Source organism: Chiloscyllium plagiosum, unplaced genomic scaffold (assembly GCF_037043375.1).
Source record: "Chiloscyllium plagiosum isolate Xiang-an unplaced genomic scaffold, Cpla_swu_hap1 HiC_scaffold_10, whole genome shotgun sequence".
Classification (NCBI taxonomy): Eukaryota; Metazoa; Chordata; class Chondrichthyes; order Orectolobiformes; family Hemiscylliidae; genus Chiloscyllium; species Chiloscyllium plagiosum.
In genome coordinates this window covers 106,365,821-106,378,129 of record NW_028270148.1, presented here as the reverse complement: position 1 = coordinate 106,378,129, position 12,309 = coordinate 106,365,821, and the positions used below count along the sequence as shown (strand labels likewise).

General features: G+C 39.6%; 1 protein-coding gene across 2 annotated transcripts in view; it reads right to left on the bottom strand.

Annotated features, from left to right (window-relative positions):
• The window catches only part of mcm8 (minichromosome maintenance 8 homologous recombination repair factor), a 35,946-nt gene extending 23,852 nt beyond the window's left edge, over window positions 1-12,094 (bottom strand). The window contains exons 1-5 of one of the 2 annotated variants that reach the window (XM_087991641.1): window positions 11,786-12,094; window positions 5,291-5,383; window positions 1,535-1,617; window positions 676-825; window positions 300-397 (exon numbers count right to left, since the gene is read on the bottom strand). In XM_087991641.1, coding sequence (XP_087847767.1) covers window positions 300-397; window positions 676-825; window positions 1,535-1,617; window positions 5,291-5,383; window positions 11,786-11,909 — 548 coding nt within the window. In that variant the 5' untranslated portion in view covers window positions 11,910-12,094. The remainder of the gene's footprint in view (window positions 1-299; window positions 398-675; window positions 826-1,534; window positions 1,618-5,290; window positions 5,384-11,785) is intronic. The other variant, XM_087991642.1, reaches the window with a different exon arrangement.
• Between the last annotated feature and the right edge of the window lie 215 nt (window positions 12,095-12,309).

Sequence of the window (12,309 nt, the reverse complement as noted above, 5' to 3'; positions counted from 1 at the left end):
TCTTGGTGTATTGTTACAGTACATCTTATTGAGTGTACACTCTGTTCCCACTGTCCAAAAATAAACCAGGTAAATTAAATAAATGTTGTAAATGTCAAGCAACATCCACAAAAAATGTCTGCTTTTAAGACAGCTGGATTTCGGATTGTGTACCTGCATCAATATTTGTTCAGTGTCAAATGAATATTCGATGCCAGGAAAAATTATCTTAACAGACAAATAGGCACTCAGATGATTCGGAAATTCTGTTTCGGAAAATATTCCCAAATAGCCAAAAAAACGTCTTTTCTAAAACTTACCTTGCGTGAATGAAAGGGACATTTACAATTGGAACATCTTCATTTGGTAGTCCTTGCTCCAACTGAGCTGCCTGTTTTTCAAGGTCTCTAGTTATTACCTAAATGTGTGCAATATAATTAATATAAATTAAGCCTAAAGTTCAATTCACTTACAATAAAACTGTGTAATAATACTTTATTTTCAAGATGGTACTTTGCAGTAGTGGAAAGCAGTTCATACTGCTGCAAGATAAATAACGAAGAAAGAAATACAACTTTTTACATTTTTTCCAAGTAAGTGAAGCAACACAAAATGTACACTTTGATATTGTAAAAATAAATTCAAGTGTTGCCTGAGATGTATATTTACATAGAAAAGGGTCATGTAATACTTAACCTGATGAACTGCCAATCCCAAGCAATCCAACAGTTTTTCTGGCATTTCCCTCAATTCAGTGGCTAAATTTGGCATCAGAGCTTTCAACTCTTCATCATTTACAAGCTCCTTAAAGTCAATCAGGATACTTCCTTTTCTTTCTATTTCATCCTTTGGGGAGAAATATTTTACATTTTCAATTTAATTGCACGTCCTTTTTTTATTGCTATTTGTGTAACAACTAGCATCAAGATAACTGATTTTCTTTTTCTTAATATGCCTATAGTATCAAAGAGTGCTGTATTTCATTGATGAAACTATGCTGACTGTTGCAGCATTGTTATACATTTCAAGATGCAAAATAGTGAAGTTAATCTCTTCTTCTACTGCTAAACATTTAAACAGTATGGCAAAAGTCAAGTTGAATTCTTAATTCTATCAAATGCTCACCTTCAATTCATTAATTAAAATTAACACATCATAGAAAAAACTTTATTCACAATAAATAGTAACACTTTATAAATGTTATTTCCTTAGCACCAGCCTCCACTAGTTAACCAAACTGATTCTCATACAGTCGTAGATTTGAACTGATTAACTTGATAATTTTAGGTCAATGATGGCCCCTGCCCTATGATGCCAGGTATTTACAAGTGCCATGTAAAATCAGGTAAAGATGGTTCACCTTTCCACTATTGCAGGTGATTGTTATTCAGTATTTGTGGCATTGATGTTACCTGCATTTGTCACTCTTGGCTTGGGTGGCTCAAGTTCTGGAACATACTGTCATTGCCAATGGAATTGATCATCATAATTAAGAAAGGCAATTCACAAACAGTAAATATTGAAATTAGCAAAAACACAGCACCAGGATTCTTACCTTGTCATACAAATCAATATGATTTGTGAAAAATTTTTCAAATGCACTAATCTTCTGTACAAAAGGGGAGCTCCCAACATAGGCTTTAAAAGAAAATGTCAGAGGATCAATTTTTGTTCCAAATCCCTTAATACTTTAACACATAGTTGGTCCAAGCACAAGTAAAACTGCTATGATTACTGAAAGTCGAGCATTTCTGTCTTCAGGAATTCAGTTCATGAAAATGAACCAGTCTGTCTACTATCCAAACCTCGAGATGGGACTCGGAGCTACCTTCTAGGGTATTCTAAACCAGATGTTAGAAATTGCCTAAATCATTCAAAGCTATTCTGTAATTTCCCACAGTGAAGGTGAGAAGATAATGTTACAAGCCTATAAACAAATCAATTCACTTTACAAATATATGGACTATGATCATTATTCGATTTGTAATGCTCTGTCACTTATATGCAATCAGACCAAACTCGACAGGGACAAAGTCACAAATGCATCTGCACTCTCAATATGCGAGAAAGAAACCAATTATCTAACTTTAAAAGTAATTTGCAGGGAGGCTCTAGCCATCAAACAAAATATCTGACTTCAGGTACACCTAGAATATTTGCACCGTAGCTTTTATTACTTCAAATGCTTTACATTCCCAAATAAGAAAGAACTACATATCAACTTTATAAGTAATCAAAAAAATTCTTTCACAAACAAAAGTAAGGAATTTTTAATCTGTTTAAGATCACAAGAACATTATGGTTCCATCGGATAACGCTAAGCAGTTAAGTTCTGAATTATTACAAGATTAAATGCTGTTTTCATAAATTTCCACTTGCACAGCATTTTATTTCTTGATTCCATCATCCCAATTTTCCAAATACACATTTTAAAATGATGTTATGACCTAAAACCTCCTGTGAGGATACCTTTGAAAGAAGTCCCTCTTTTATTGATATTAGAGATACCAGTTTTGCAATTGTTACCTATATTGTACAATTAACCTGCACCTACCCCACTCATTCAGTCATAGTTTTGAAATGATTAGTTGGTAAACGATAGCTTCTGCCCCATGATGCTGGGTAGTTAGAAGTGCCACTTGAAGTCAAGTGAAGGTGGTTCATTTTTCACTTATTGTAGTCATAGCCTAGTATTTGCATCATTTATACCTGGAAGGCTCAGGCTCTGCTCTAAGGCTGCCAAATACATTGTTATTGCTGATGTTGCCAATGAAACTGACCATCATGGAATAACCAGTAAACAGTCCACATTCCCAAACATATAAAAGACGGAAGGTCATTGAAAGAGTTGTCAAAGTTTGCTCACATGATGATACCCTTCCACCCACATCCTGAGATTTCAATGACTGATTTCTGACAATCACCTTCATTTGCATCAGGTACTTCATTTGCTCAGGCGCTACAGCTTTTTATATTAAACCTGAATATGATTTTCATTTTCCCAGAGCTCCTTGATCATCCAAATTATACTGAATTGTTACACAGGGCGACCCCCCCCACCATATTCACAGGTCAGGTTTGCCCAGTTTCAGTTACTCACGGGTCATCGCAGCCCAAACATATTCTAGGGAATGTTCCAGAACCAGGGACCAGGAGGCTGCCAGGAAAGTACGTTTCCCATTTAAATGAATGGGTTCGCACCTATCTGCAGTTTCTGGCTTCTGTGGTAGGTCTTGGAACTTATCCCCTGCGGGTACAGTGGGGGCAGGGGAGTGGGGAGGACTACTGTACTTGGCATTAGTGATTGTTCAAATTTCCCAGTGATTTGGATCAAACAAGGTCACATATTTTGTTTAGATAATTTTTCAGAGCAAGTTGCATTAATAGATGGAGATGCTCATTGCCTGGTGATTAGTTCTGTTGAAATATTAACAGTACTTTCGCATGTTTTAAACTTGTCCAACATTTGACACCAAACATTAATGGTCATTCTTCAAATAAGAGTTTATGGTGTAGGGGGTGACTTAATAAGTTGGAAAGAGGATTGGTTAGCTGATAGAAAACAAACAGTAGGTATAAATGGGTCATTTTCTGATTGGCAAGATGTAACAAATGTTGTGTCACAAGGATCAGTCGAAGGATTAACTTTATACATTTCTGAAAATTATGGGATTGAAATTGAGAATACAAAAATAGGTCAGAAAATAAGTTAGGGAGACAGCAAAAGGAGGTCACAAAGGGATGGAAACAGTTGAAATTAGATAAAGATCTGGTAAATTGAGCATAATGCGGGAGAATATGACTGTCCATTTGAACAGAAGAATTGAAAAAATTCTATTATCTAAATGGATGAGAGTCTGCACAACTCTGAGATGCGGTGGGATTTGGGTGCACTGATGCTTGGATCATAAAAAGTTTATTGTAAAGGTATAGCAAGTAATTAGGAAAGCTAATAGAATGCTATTGTTTATTTGAAGGGAAATTGAAATCAAAACTCATGAGGTTAAATTTGCATTTTACAGGGCATTGGTGAGATCACATCTGGAAGATGGTGTGCAGTATTGATCCCCTTATTTACGGAAGGACATGAGTGTGTTAGAAGCAGTTCAGTAAAGTTTATTGGACTAACACCTGATATGCACAGTATGATCACTGAAGCAGGATTAGACAGGCGAGCCTTAAATCCTTGCTGTTTTGAAGAATAGAAGGTGTCTTGATTGAAACATGTCAGATTCTGAAAGATGCGGGAATGATGCCCTGTTGAGGGAGAAAGTAGAACTGGGGTTCACCATTTCAAAATCAGGGTTATTCATTTAAATAGCAGATGAGGAGAAACTATTTCGCGCAGAGGGGTGCGATTCTTTGGAATTGTCTTCCTCAAAATATAGTGCAGGCAGAATCTTTGAATATTTTTATGGGCGAGTTGGACAGTTTCTTGATAAGCAAGCAGTTAAAGGTTATCAAGGGAGAGACAAAAATGTGGGGTCGAGGTTACAATTCCTCAGCCGTGATCTTATTTGATGGCTGGGCTGGCTCAAGGAGCCAAGGAGCATATACCTGCTTCTAATTCACGTTATTGTGTTTTTACATTTGATTGCAATGGTCAGTTTTGGATTTCATCTGGGGTCAAATCAACCATGCATGATAAGAACAAGGAACAGGAGTAGGCAATTCAGCCCCTCAAGTCTGCTACGCCATTTAATATGATCAAGGTTGATTTCATCTTGGCCTCAAATCCATTTTCCTGTCTGCTCCCCACAACCCTACAATCCAATACTAACTAAAAATCTATCTACTCTGTAAATATACTTTATTTACTGGCATCTACCACACACAGCGGTCGTGAATTCTACAGATTCATGACTCCTTGAAAGAAGGAATTTGTCCTCATCACTATTGCACATCTGCTACTCAATATCCTAAAACTGTGATCTTGCATTCAAGATTGCTCCACAGGGGGAAATAGCCCTCCTGACATCTACTTTGTCAATTCCCATTAGCATCTTATTTACTACAATCAGATCCACTCTCATTCTTATAAACTTCAAAGAATCTAAGCCAAAACTCTCAGTCTTGCTTCAGAAGACAAACCCCTCATCTCTGGAATCAAACTACAGAATCTTCTCTGTACTGCCTCTAACGCAACTACATACCTCCTCATGTTAGGAGACCATACCTCTCAAAGTCAGTGTAAAGGTCAACCTCCTGATTTTTAGCCTGAAATGTTTGTTTGAAAAATTCAACTTTTACATAAGCATATACAGTAATTGAAGTTATTTCCAAAACAAGTAGTTTGAAAGGGAAGGCTCACCTTCTGAAAAGTAAAGCTTCCATCCTTTATATGGTATAAGCTGATCCAAGGTTCTTTGAATTAGGCGTGGATGAGGTGTTATCTGTTGAAAAGCTAGAACAAAATGTGCCAATCAATAGTCAGAATTGCCGAGTAATTCAAATAGCTCATTCACACTTCGCAACCATTTAATCTGCAATTCCTACGGCAAATTACAGCTTTTAAACACTATTAACATCAGTAGCAATTTTAAAATTGACAAGACAGTATGAAACAACGATTCAATTTTACACATACAACTCTATCAGAAGAAAGTTCGGGAATATTTGAAAGCTACAAATGAGCATAAAATTTCTTACACAAAGGTAATTTCAGTCCAAATAACTTTTACCCAATAACAAATGAAAATTTATTTTACCGGTAAGAGCAAGTGAATGTGACCCAAGTCAATTAAACCAGTTTGAATCTGGTTTGACATGGATTTTCCTGATCTCAAAGTCTATGTTGTGGTTCTGTTCGCCGAGCTGGAAGTTTTTGTTGCAAACGTTTCGTCCCCTGGCTAGGCGACATCATCAGTGCTTGGGAGCCTCCTGCGAAGCGCTTCTTTGATGTTTCCTCCGGTGTTTATAGTGGTCTGTCCCTGCCGCTTCCGGTTGTCAGTTTCAGCTGTCCGCTGTAGTGGTTGGTATATTGGGTCCAGGTCGATGTGTTTGTTGATGGAGTTTGTGGATGAATGCTATGCCTCTAGGAATTCCCTGGCTGTTCTCTGTCTGGCTTGCCCTATGATAGTAGTGTTGTCCCAGTCGAATTCATGTTGCTTGTTGTCTGTGTGTGTGGCTACTAAGGATAGCTGGTCGTGTCGTTTCGTGGCTAGTTGATGTTCATGTATGCAGATTGTTAGCTGTCTTCCTGTTTGTCCTATATAGTGTTTTGTGCAGTCCTTGCATGGTATTTTATACACTACATTAGTTTTGCTCATGTTGGGTAACGGGTCCTTCGTTCTGGTGAGTTATTGTCTGAGCGTGGCTGTTGGTTTGTGTGCCGTTATGAGTCCTAGGGGTCGCAGTAGTCTGGCTGTCAGTTATGAGATGCTCCTGATGTATGGTAGTGTGGCTAGTCCTTTTGGTTGTGGTATGTCAAAGTCTAAGAGAACTAAAGTCTTTTTGGGCTCTGACATGCTCTTGAAAAGTCTGTATTGATGTCCAAGTGGGAATGCACAAAACTAATTGCTGCTTTTAGCAATCTAATTTAGAAAGGCCACATTGAGAAATCAAAAAAAAATCTTCTGAGATAAGGGCGAAGGCAGTTTGTTGCAGTAGTATCAAGGTCACAATGGTATTACATGGAACACAGTGAGACAACACCTACAGTATTACATACAGTTCTGGTACTCGAACTAAACTACATACCTGCCACAGAGGGATGGCAGTGGAGGTCACCAGATTGATTCCTGGGCATGTGCAACAACTCTATAAGGAGACTGAGCCAACATTCTCTGAGTTTTAAAATTGGAGGTGATGACACAGAAATGAACATTTTTAAAACAATAGAATGCTGAATAGTTGTTTTCTTTGGCTGAATGGTTTAAAACCATGGGATACAACCTCAGAATAAAACACAAGCCATTTCGGAATGAAATGGGGAATCTCTTTACTCAGTGGGTGATAAATCTTTAGAATTCTCCACCGTAAAGTGCTGTGGAAGTTGAATCACAAAATACTGTTGTACATTTCCACACCCATGGCGATTTCTCCAATCCATATGGGAGAGATGATTCCTCAAATATAATGGTTTTGGTTCAGTTGTCAGAGTTCATGAGTGAATAAACAGTTCAGTGCTAGAATTCAATTATAAGGTTCTAAACTTGTGTTTCTTTTTACAGGTGAGGGGTAAAGCGCATTACTTGAAGAAAGCCTTTGTTTTAAGTTCAGTTTTGCAGAAATCCTGGTTGAAGCTGGATATGTAAAACAGTTACTATCCCACATCAACATGGATAAATCCCCAGGACCTGATCAGGTGTACCCCAGAACTCTGTGGGAAGACAGGGAAGTGATTACACAGTCACCTGCAGAGATATCTATATCATCAATAGCCACAGGTGAGGTGCTGGAAGAACTGAGGTTGGCTAATGTGATGCCATTATTTTAAAAAAATGCTAAGAAAAAGCTAGAGAACTATTGGCCGGTGACCTAGAGATCAGTGATGGACAGGTTGTTGGAGGGGATCCTGAAGGATAGGATTGACATGTATTTGGAAAGGCAAGGACTGATTAGGAATAGTCAGCATGGCTTTGTGTCTCACTAACTTGAGTTGTTAGAATAAGTAACAACAAAGATTGAAGAAGGCAGAACAGTGGTCATGATTGATATGGACTTCAGTAAGTCGTTCAATAAGTAACACATGGTAAACTGGTTAGCAAGGTTAGATCACATGGAATGCAGGGAGAACTTGCCATTTGGATACAGATCTAGCTCGAAGGTAGAAGACAGAGGGTGGTGGCGGAGGGTTGCTTTTCAGATTGGAGGCCTGTGACAAGCAGTGCGCCACTGATCAGTACTGATCCAACTGCTTTTAGTCCAGTGATTTGGATGTGAACATAGGATGTATGGTTAATAAATTTACAGATAACACCAAAATTGGTGGTGCAGTGGAAAGCCAAGAAGGCTACCTCAGAGTGTAATGGGATCTTGATCAGTTGGGCCAATAGGCCCGAGGATTGCCAGAAGGAGCTTAATATAGATAAATGTGATGTGCTGCATTTTGGAAAAGCAAATTACAGCAGGATTTATACATTTAATGGTAAGTGCCTGGCCTGTATTGCTGAACAGAGACCTTGGAGTACACATTCATACTGAAGTCGCTTGAAAGTGAAGTCGCAGGTAGACAGGATAGTGAAAGAGGTGTTTGGTATGCTTGCTTTTATTGATCAGTGCATTGAGTACAGAGTTGGGAAGTTATGTTGTAGCTATACAGGACATCGATTAGGCCACTTTTGGAGTACTGCATTCAATTTTGGTCTCCAGGCTATAGGATGTTGTGAAACTTGGAACGGTTCAGAAAAAGGTTTGTGCTATAGGGAGAAACTGAATAGGCTAGGGCTATTTTCCCTGCAGCGTCGGAGGCAGAAGGGTGGCCTTACAAAGGTTTACAAAATCATGAGAGACACGGACAGGGAAAATAACAAAGTGTGTTTCCCGAGCTGAAAAAGAGTCCAAAACAGAGGGCACAGGTTTAAGGTGAGAGAGGAAAGATAATAAAAAGGGACCCGAGGGACATTTTCATGCAGAAGGTGGTGCGTGTATGAAATGAGCTGCCAGAGGAAATGGTGTAAGCTGGGCCAATTACAACATTTATAAAGCAGCTGGATGGGTATATGAACAGGGAGGACTTAAGAGTGATGTGGGCCAAATGCTGGCAAATGGGACTAAGTTAATTTAGGATACCTGGTCAGCTCAGACGGGTTGGACCAAAGAGTCTGTTTCCATGCTGGATATCTCTACGATTCCATGTTCAAAACAAAGACTGATATACTTCTAATCAATAATAACACCAAGGAGTACAGGATTTAGGCAGATGATCAGCCACCATCTAGAATGGCAGAGCAGGCTCAAGGAGCTAAATGGCCAACTTCTGCTCCTACATCTCTCAGAATAATTTTTGAGAACTGGCACTGTACGGTTCAAATGGAACTCACGCCTCCACTCTCTGAAAAATGTTCCTTGTCTGGATGGGCAGAGGGGGATGAAACAAAAGTCAGTGTAACTTAAAATATAATTGGATCTATATGTTTTCTAATTATCATCAACTTTTCCATGCTTGCCTTTTAAGATGAAATACATTTGCCCATAAATGATAAGTAAAAGAAAAGTAAAAGTAATTTTGCTTGATGGACTTAAAGTGCTGTAAGACATAGTGTGGATCAAAAGCATGAATAACCACAGAAATGTAAGGATAATTGCAACAAAATAGTGCAGAATTTATCAGCGTTTGGCTCAAAGACACACATGCCAACAGAATCAAACAACACCAGAGGAAGAGATCACTTGTCCTAGATCGACATTTTATTAAAAAAATGGTGTAATTAAGCAAGTCACGATTACAATCAAAAACAAAACTGTAAAACGTCACCAATTGTCTGTAGAGAATGTAACAACTTATGGTCTCATTTTCTCTCCTTAGGCAATCTCTCAGGGTGAAGGGTGACTTGTTTCTGCTCTTTATCTACAGTTTCTGAGATGGCTGAAAAGGCCAATGCATGATCTGTCAAAAGTAGGTCAAGTGGTGCTTGGATGATGGGGAAGATGAGCTGTGCAGAGGTTTGTGCGATTTCTCCAATCTCTTGCCTCAAATCTTCCCAAAAGCCTTCAAGGTTTATATGCCTTCCTAAACACCTCCACAGACTCTCGTTAATCAGAAAAGATGTTTTACTTTCAGTGATGCTTTGAGGACATGCACAAAACATGTTTCCTGTCCTGGAGTGGGTTTCTGGCTGTGAGCAATTGCTGAGTGGAAGAACTGCTTCAGGCACCTCCAAGCAGGGCATGTTGGTTTGGGAGAGATTGCTGCTGTTGGATCAACTTTCTTGTCACTGGAATTAGAGCCTTGGGTTCGAGATCCTGGTAAAAACATGAGTTTGCACACTAGAAGCAATGATGAATTGTGTGGTCTATGCCTGTAATCATTGACAGGCAACTCACAAAAATATGGAAAATTATCTACATTTTCCAGGGTCTCATCACTGGTCTTAACAAGGGAGAGTGAAGGGTGAGTGACAGTATAGTGAGTGGTTTGGAAGTCTTTTAATTTTCACTTTATAGAACATAGAACAGTAGAGCACAGAACAGGCCCTTTGGCTCACAATGTTGTGCCAAGATTTAATCCTAATGTAAAATATAGTAACTTAACCTACTCACCCCTCAACTCACTGCTATCCATGTGCATGTTCAGCAGTCGCTTTATCTGTGATATATTATTGTTAGTACTTTTATGAAAAATCTATATCCTTGTTGGTTGCACAGAACAAGTCAACGATTAACTGGAGTTTAGGTTCTGAGCAAACCACACAAACATGCGCATGCACCGACATAGACACACGTCATCTGCCTATTGGAGTTCAATTATTTGGAAGACTTTGTTTTAGATTGAAGGTAGTCTGCCAGAGGAAAGAAATCATTGCAAGTATCCTCCTCAATTTCCTTTGTCCAGTGGCTGGAGTTCCTTAGTCATACTTTTGCCCAGAGAGACACCAGACAAAATGCAAAGAACAGCACCAAGTACTATATATTACCTTGCAGTCTGAAAAATACACTGTTCCTCATTGCAACTTTAGAACTGCACTAAAAATAATTTTAAAGTGACATGTTGACATCTGCCATTTTACACTATGTTCAGTTGTTCCAATTCAATTTTCGATTTTTTGTTTTACTAGCACTCCTCTTGCATTACTATAAAATCCTGTTATTTAATCATCCCTGCCCTCTATCCTATCACAGCTTTGCCATTTTTTCCCCACTGTAAAGTTTTGCTCTTGCTTAACAAGTGTTATATCTCCAATTATTCCCATGTGGTAAGGTTGAATACATTTGGATCAGTTCAACTTCAGATAAGGTATTAGGAAGTTTTTACTGGGGACATAGGACAAGGTCTTTGGTCTTTCCAGTTTTTAAGCTGAAGGACATAAGAATTATATCTGATAATTAGCCTGGCAAGACAGTAGAGAGATCAGAAAATGTAGATAAAAAATATAAAAGAAGCTGGACCCATAGCTTTGGAAGCTATTACCAAAAATGATAACTTACAGATAATGTAAACATATCAGAAAATGCAATTGTGGAGATGCAATGTTGCACAGACATAGTGAGAGACATAGTGTCAAAACTTGAAATAAAAAGTACTAACAATAAAACATCACAGATAAAGTGAAGACATGAAAAATAAAATAAATTGTTGGCAAAACCCAGGAGATCTGGCAGCAGCTATGGGGAGAAAGCAGAGTTAACATTGAGTCAGGTGACTGTTCATCAAAAGTGCCATGAGGTCTCCATAGATATGCAGGCTACGTGAATTAGGGATGCAAAATTAAAATTTACAGGCAGAGTGTAAGAGTGGGTCTGGGTGGGATGCTCTTCGAACGGTTGGTTGGACTTGATGGGCAGAATGGCCTGCTTCTACACTGTAGCGATTCTATGAAGACATGATGTTAGTCAAGGCCATTAAAACCAGAAGCACAGAAACCTGTTCTGAAAAAAAACAACCAGGATGATGTCAGACAGATAACAGAGTACTCCATTTGGGGATGCTGGAATTGAAAGATAGGATAGAAACACGATGGTAGCTCGCAAGGTCAGTGATTAGACTAGCTCTGGGCATGGAGAGACACCAGTGATTTCTAAAGGCTGGGGAAGCAGCACCTGAGGAGATAGAGCAGCACCCAGAGCAAGTTGAGCCAAAACATCAGTGTTGAACCACTTGAGGAATTGGTACGTTGACTCCCAAGGTAACATTCACTGGACTTACTTCCTGCACCTCTTCTGGACTTGTCCCAGTTTCCTCTCCCTCTCCAGGGTCTGCCCCTCCATCCGCCTGCCAGACCCCCTCTGGGCCCTCTCCAGCTCCGGGCACCTCTCCAGTCGGACGACATTGCGGCCGATAGCCCAAGAGGAAAGGGGGGCGAGGGAAGGCTGTCCCTACCCCCGCAGGTACTACTCTCACGGCTACGGCTCTCCAAATCAAATTACAGGCAGCCTTTCTCCACTCTCCAACCTATTGACAGACATTGTGTTTCAAGGCAGTAACCGTTCAGCCAGTACACAACCGCGAAACCGTTTGAAAGTTCCCGCGTCCCAGCGGGGAGTGGGTACCACTAACGCGCGTGCGCTAGAACAAGGTGCTGCGATCGGAAGTACGCATGGGCGGGGAGATAAACGTTCGTGCGTAATAGGGCGTGGTCTGCATCGCGCTAACGCATCGGGTCGGGCCCTATAGGGCGTTTGAACGTGAGGGTGGTCGAATCAGTGGTGCGTGATGTTAACATTAGGGGC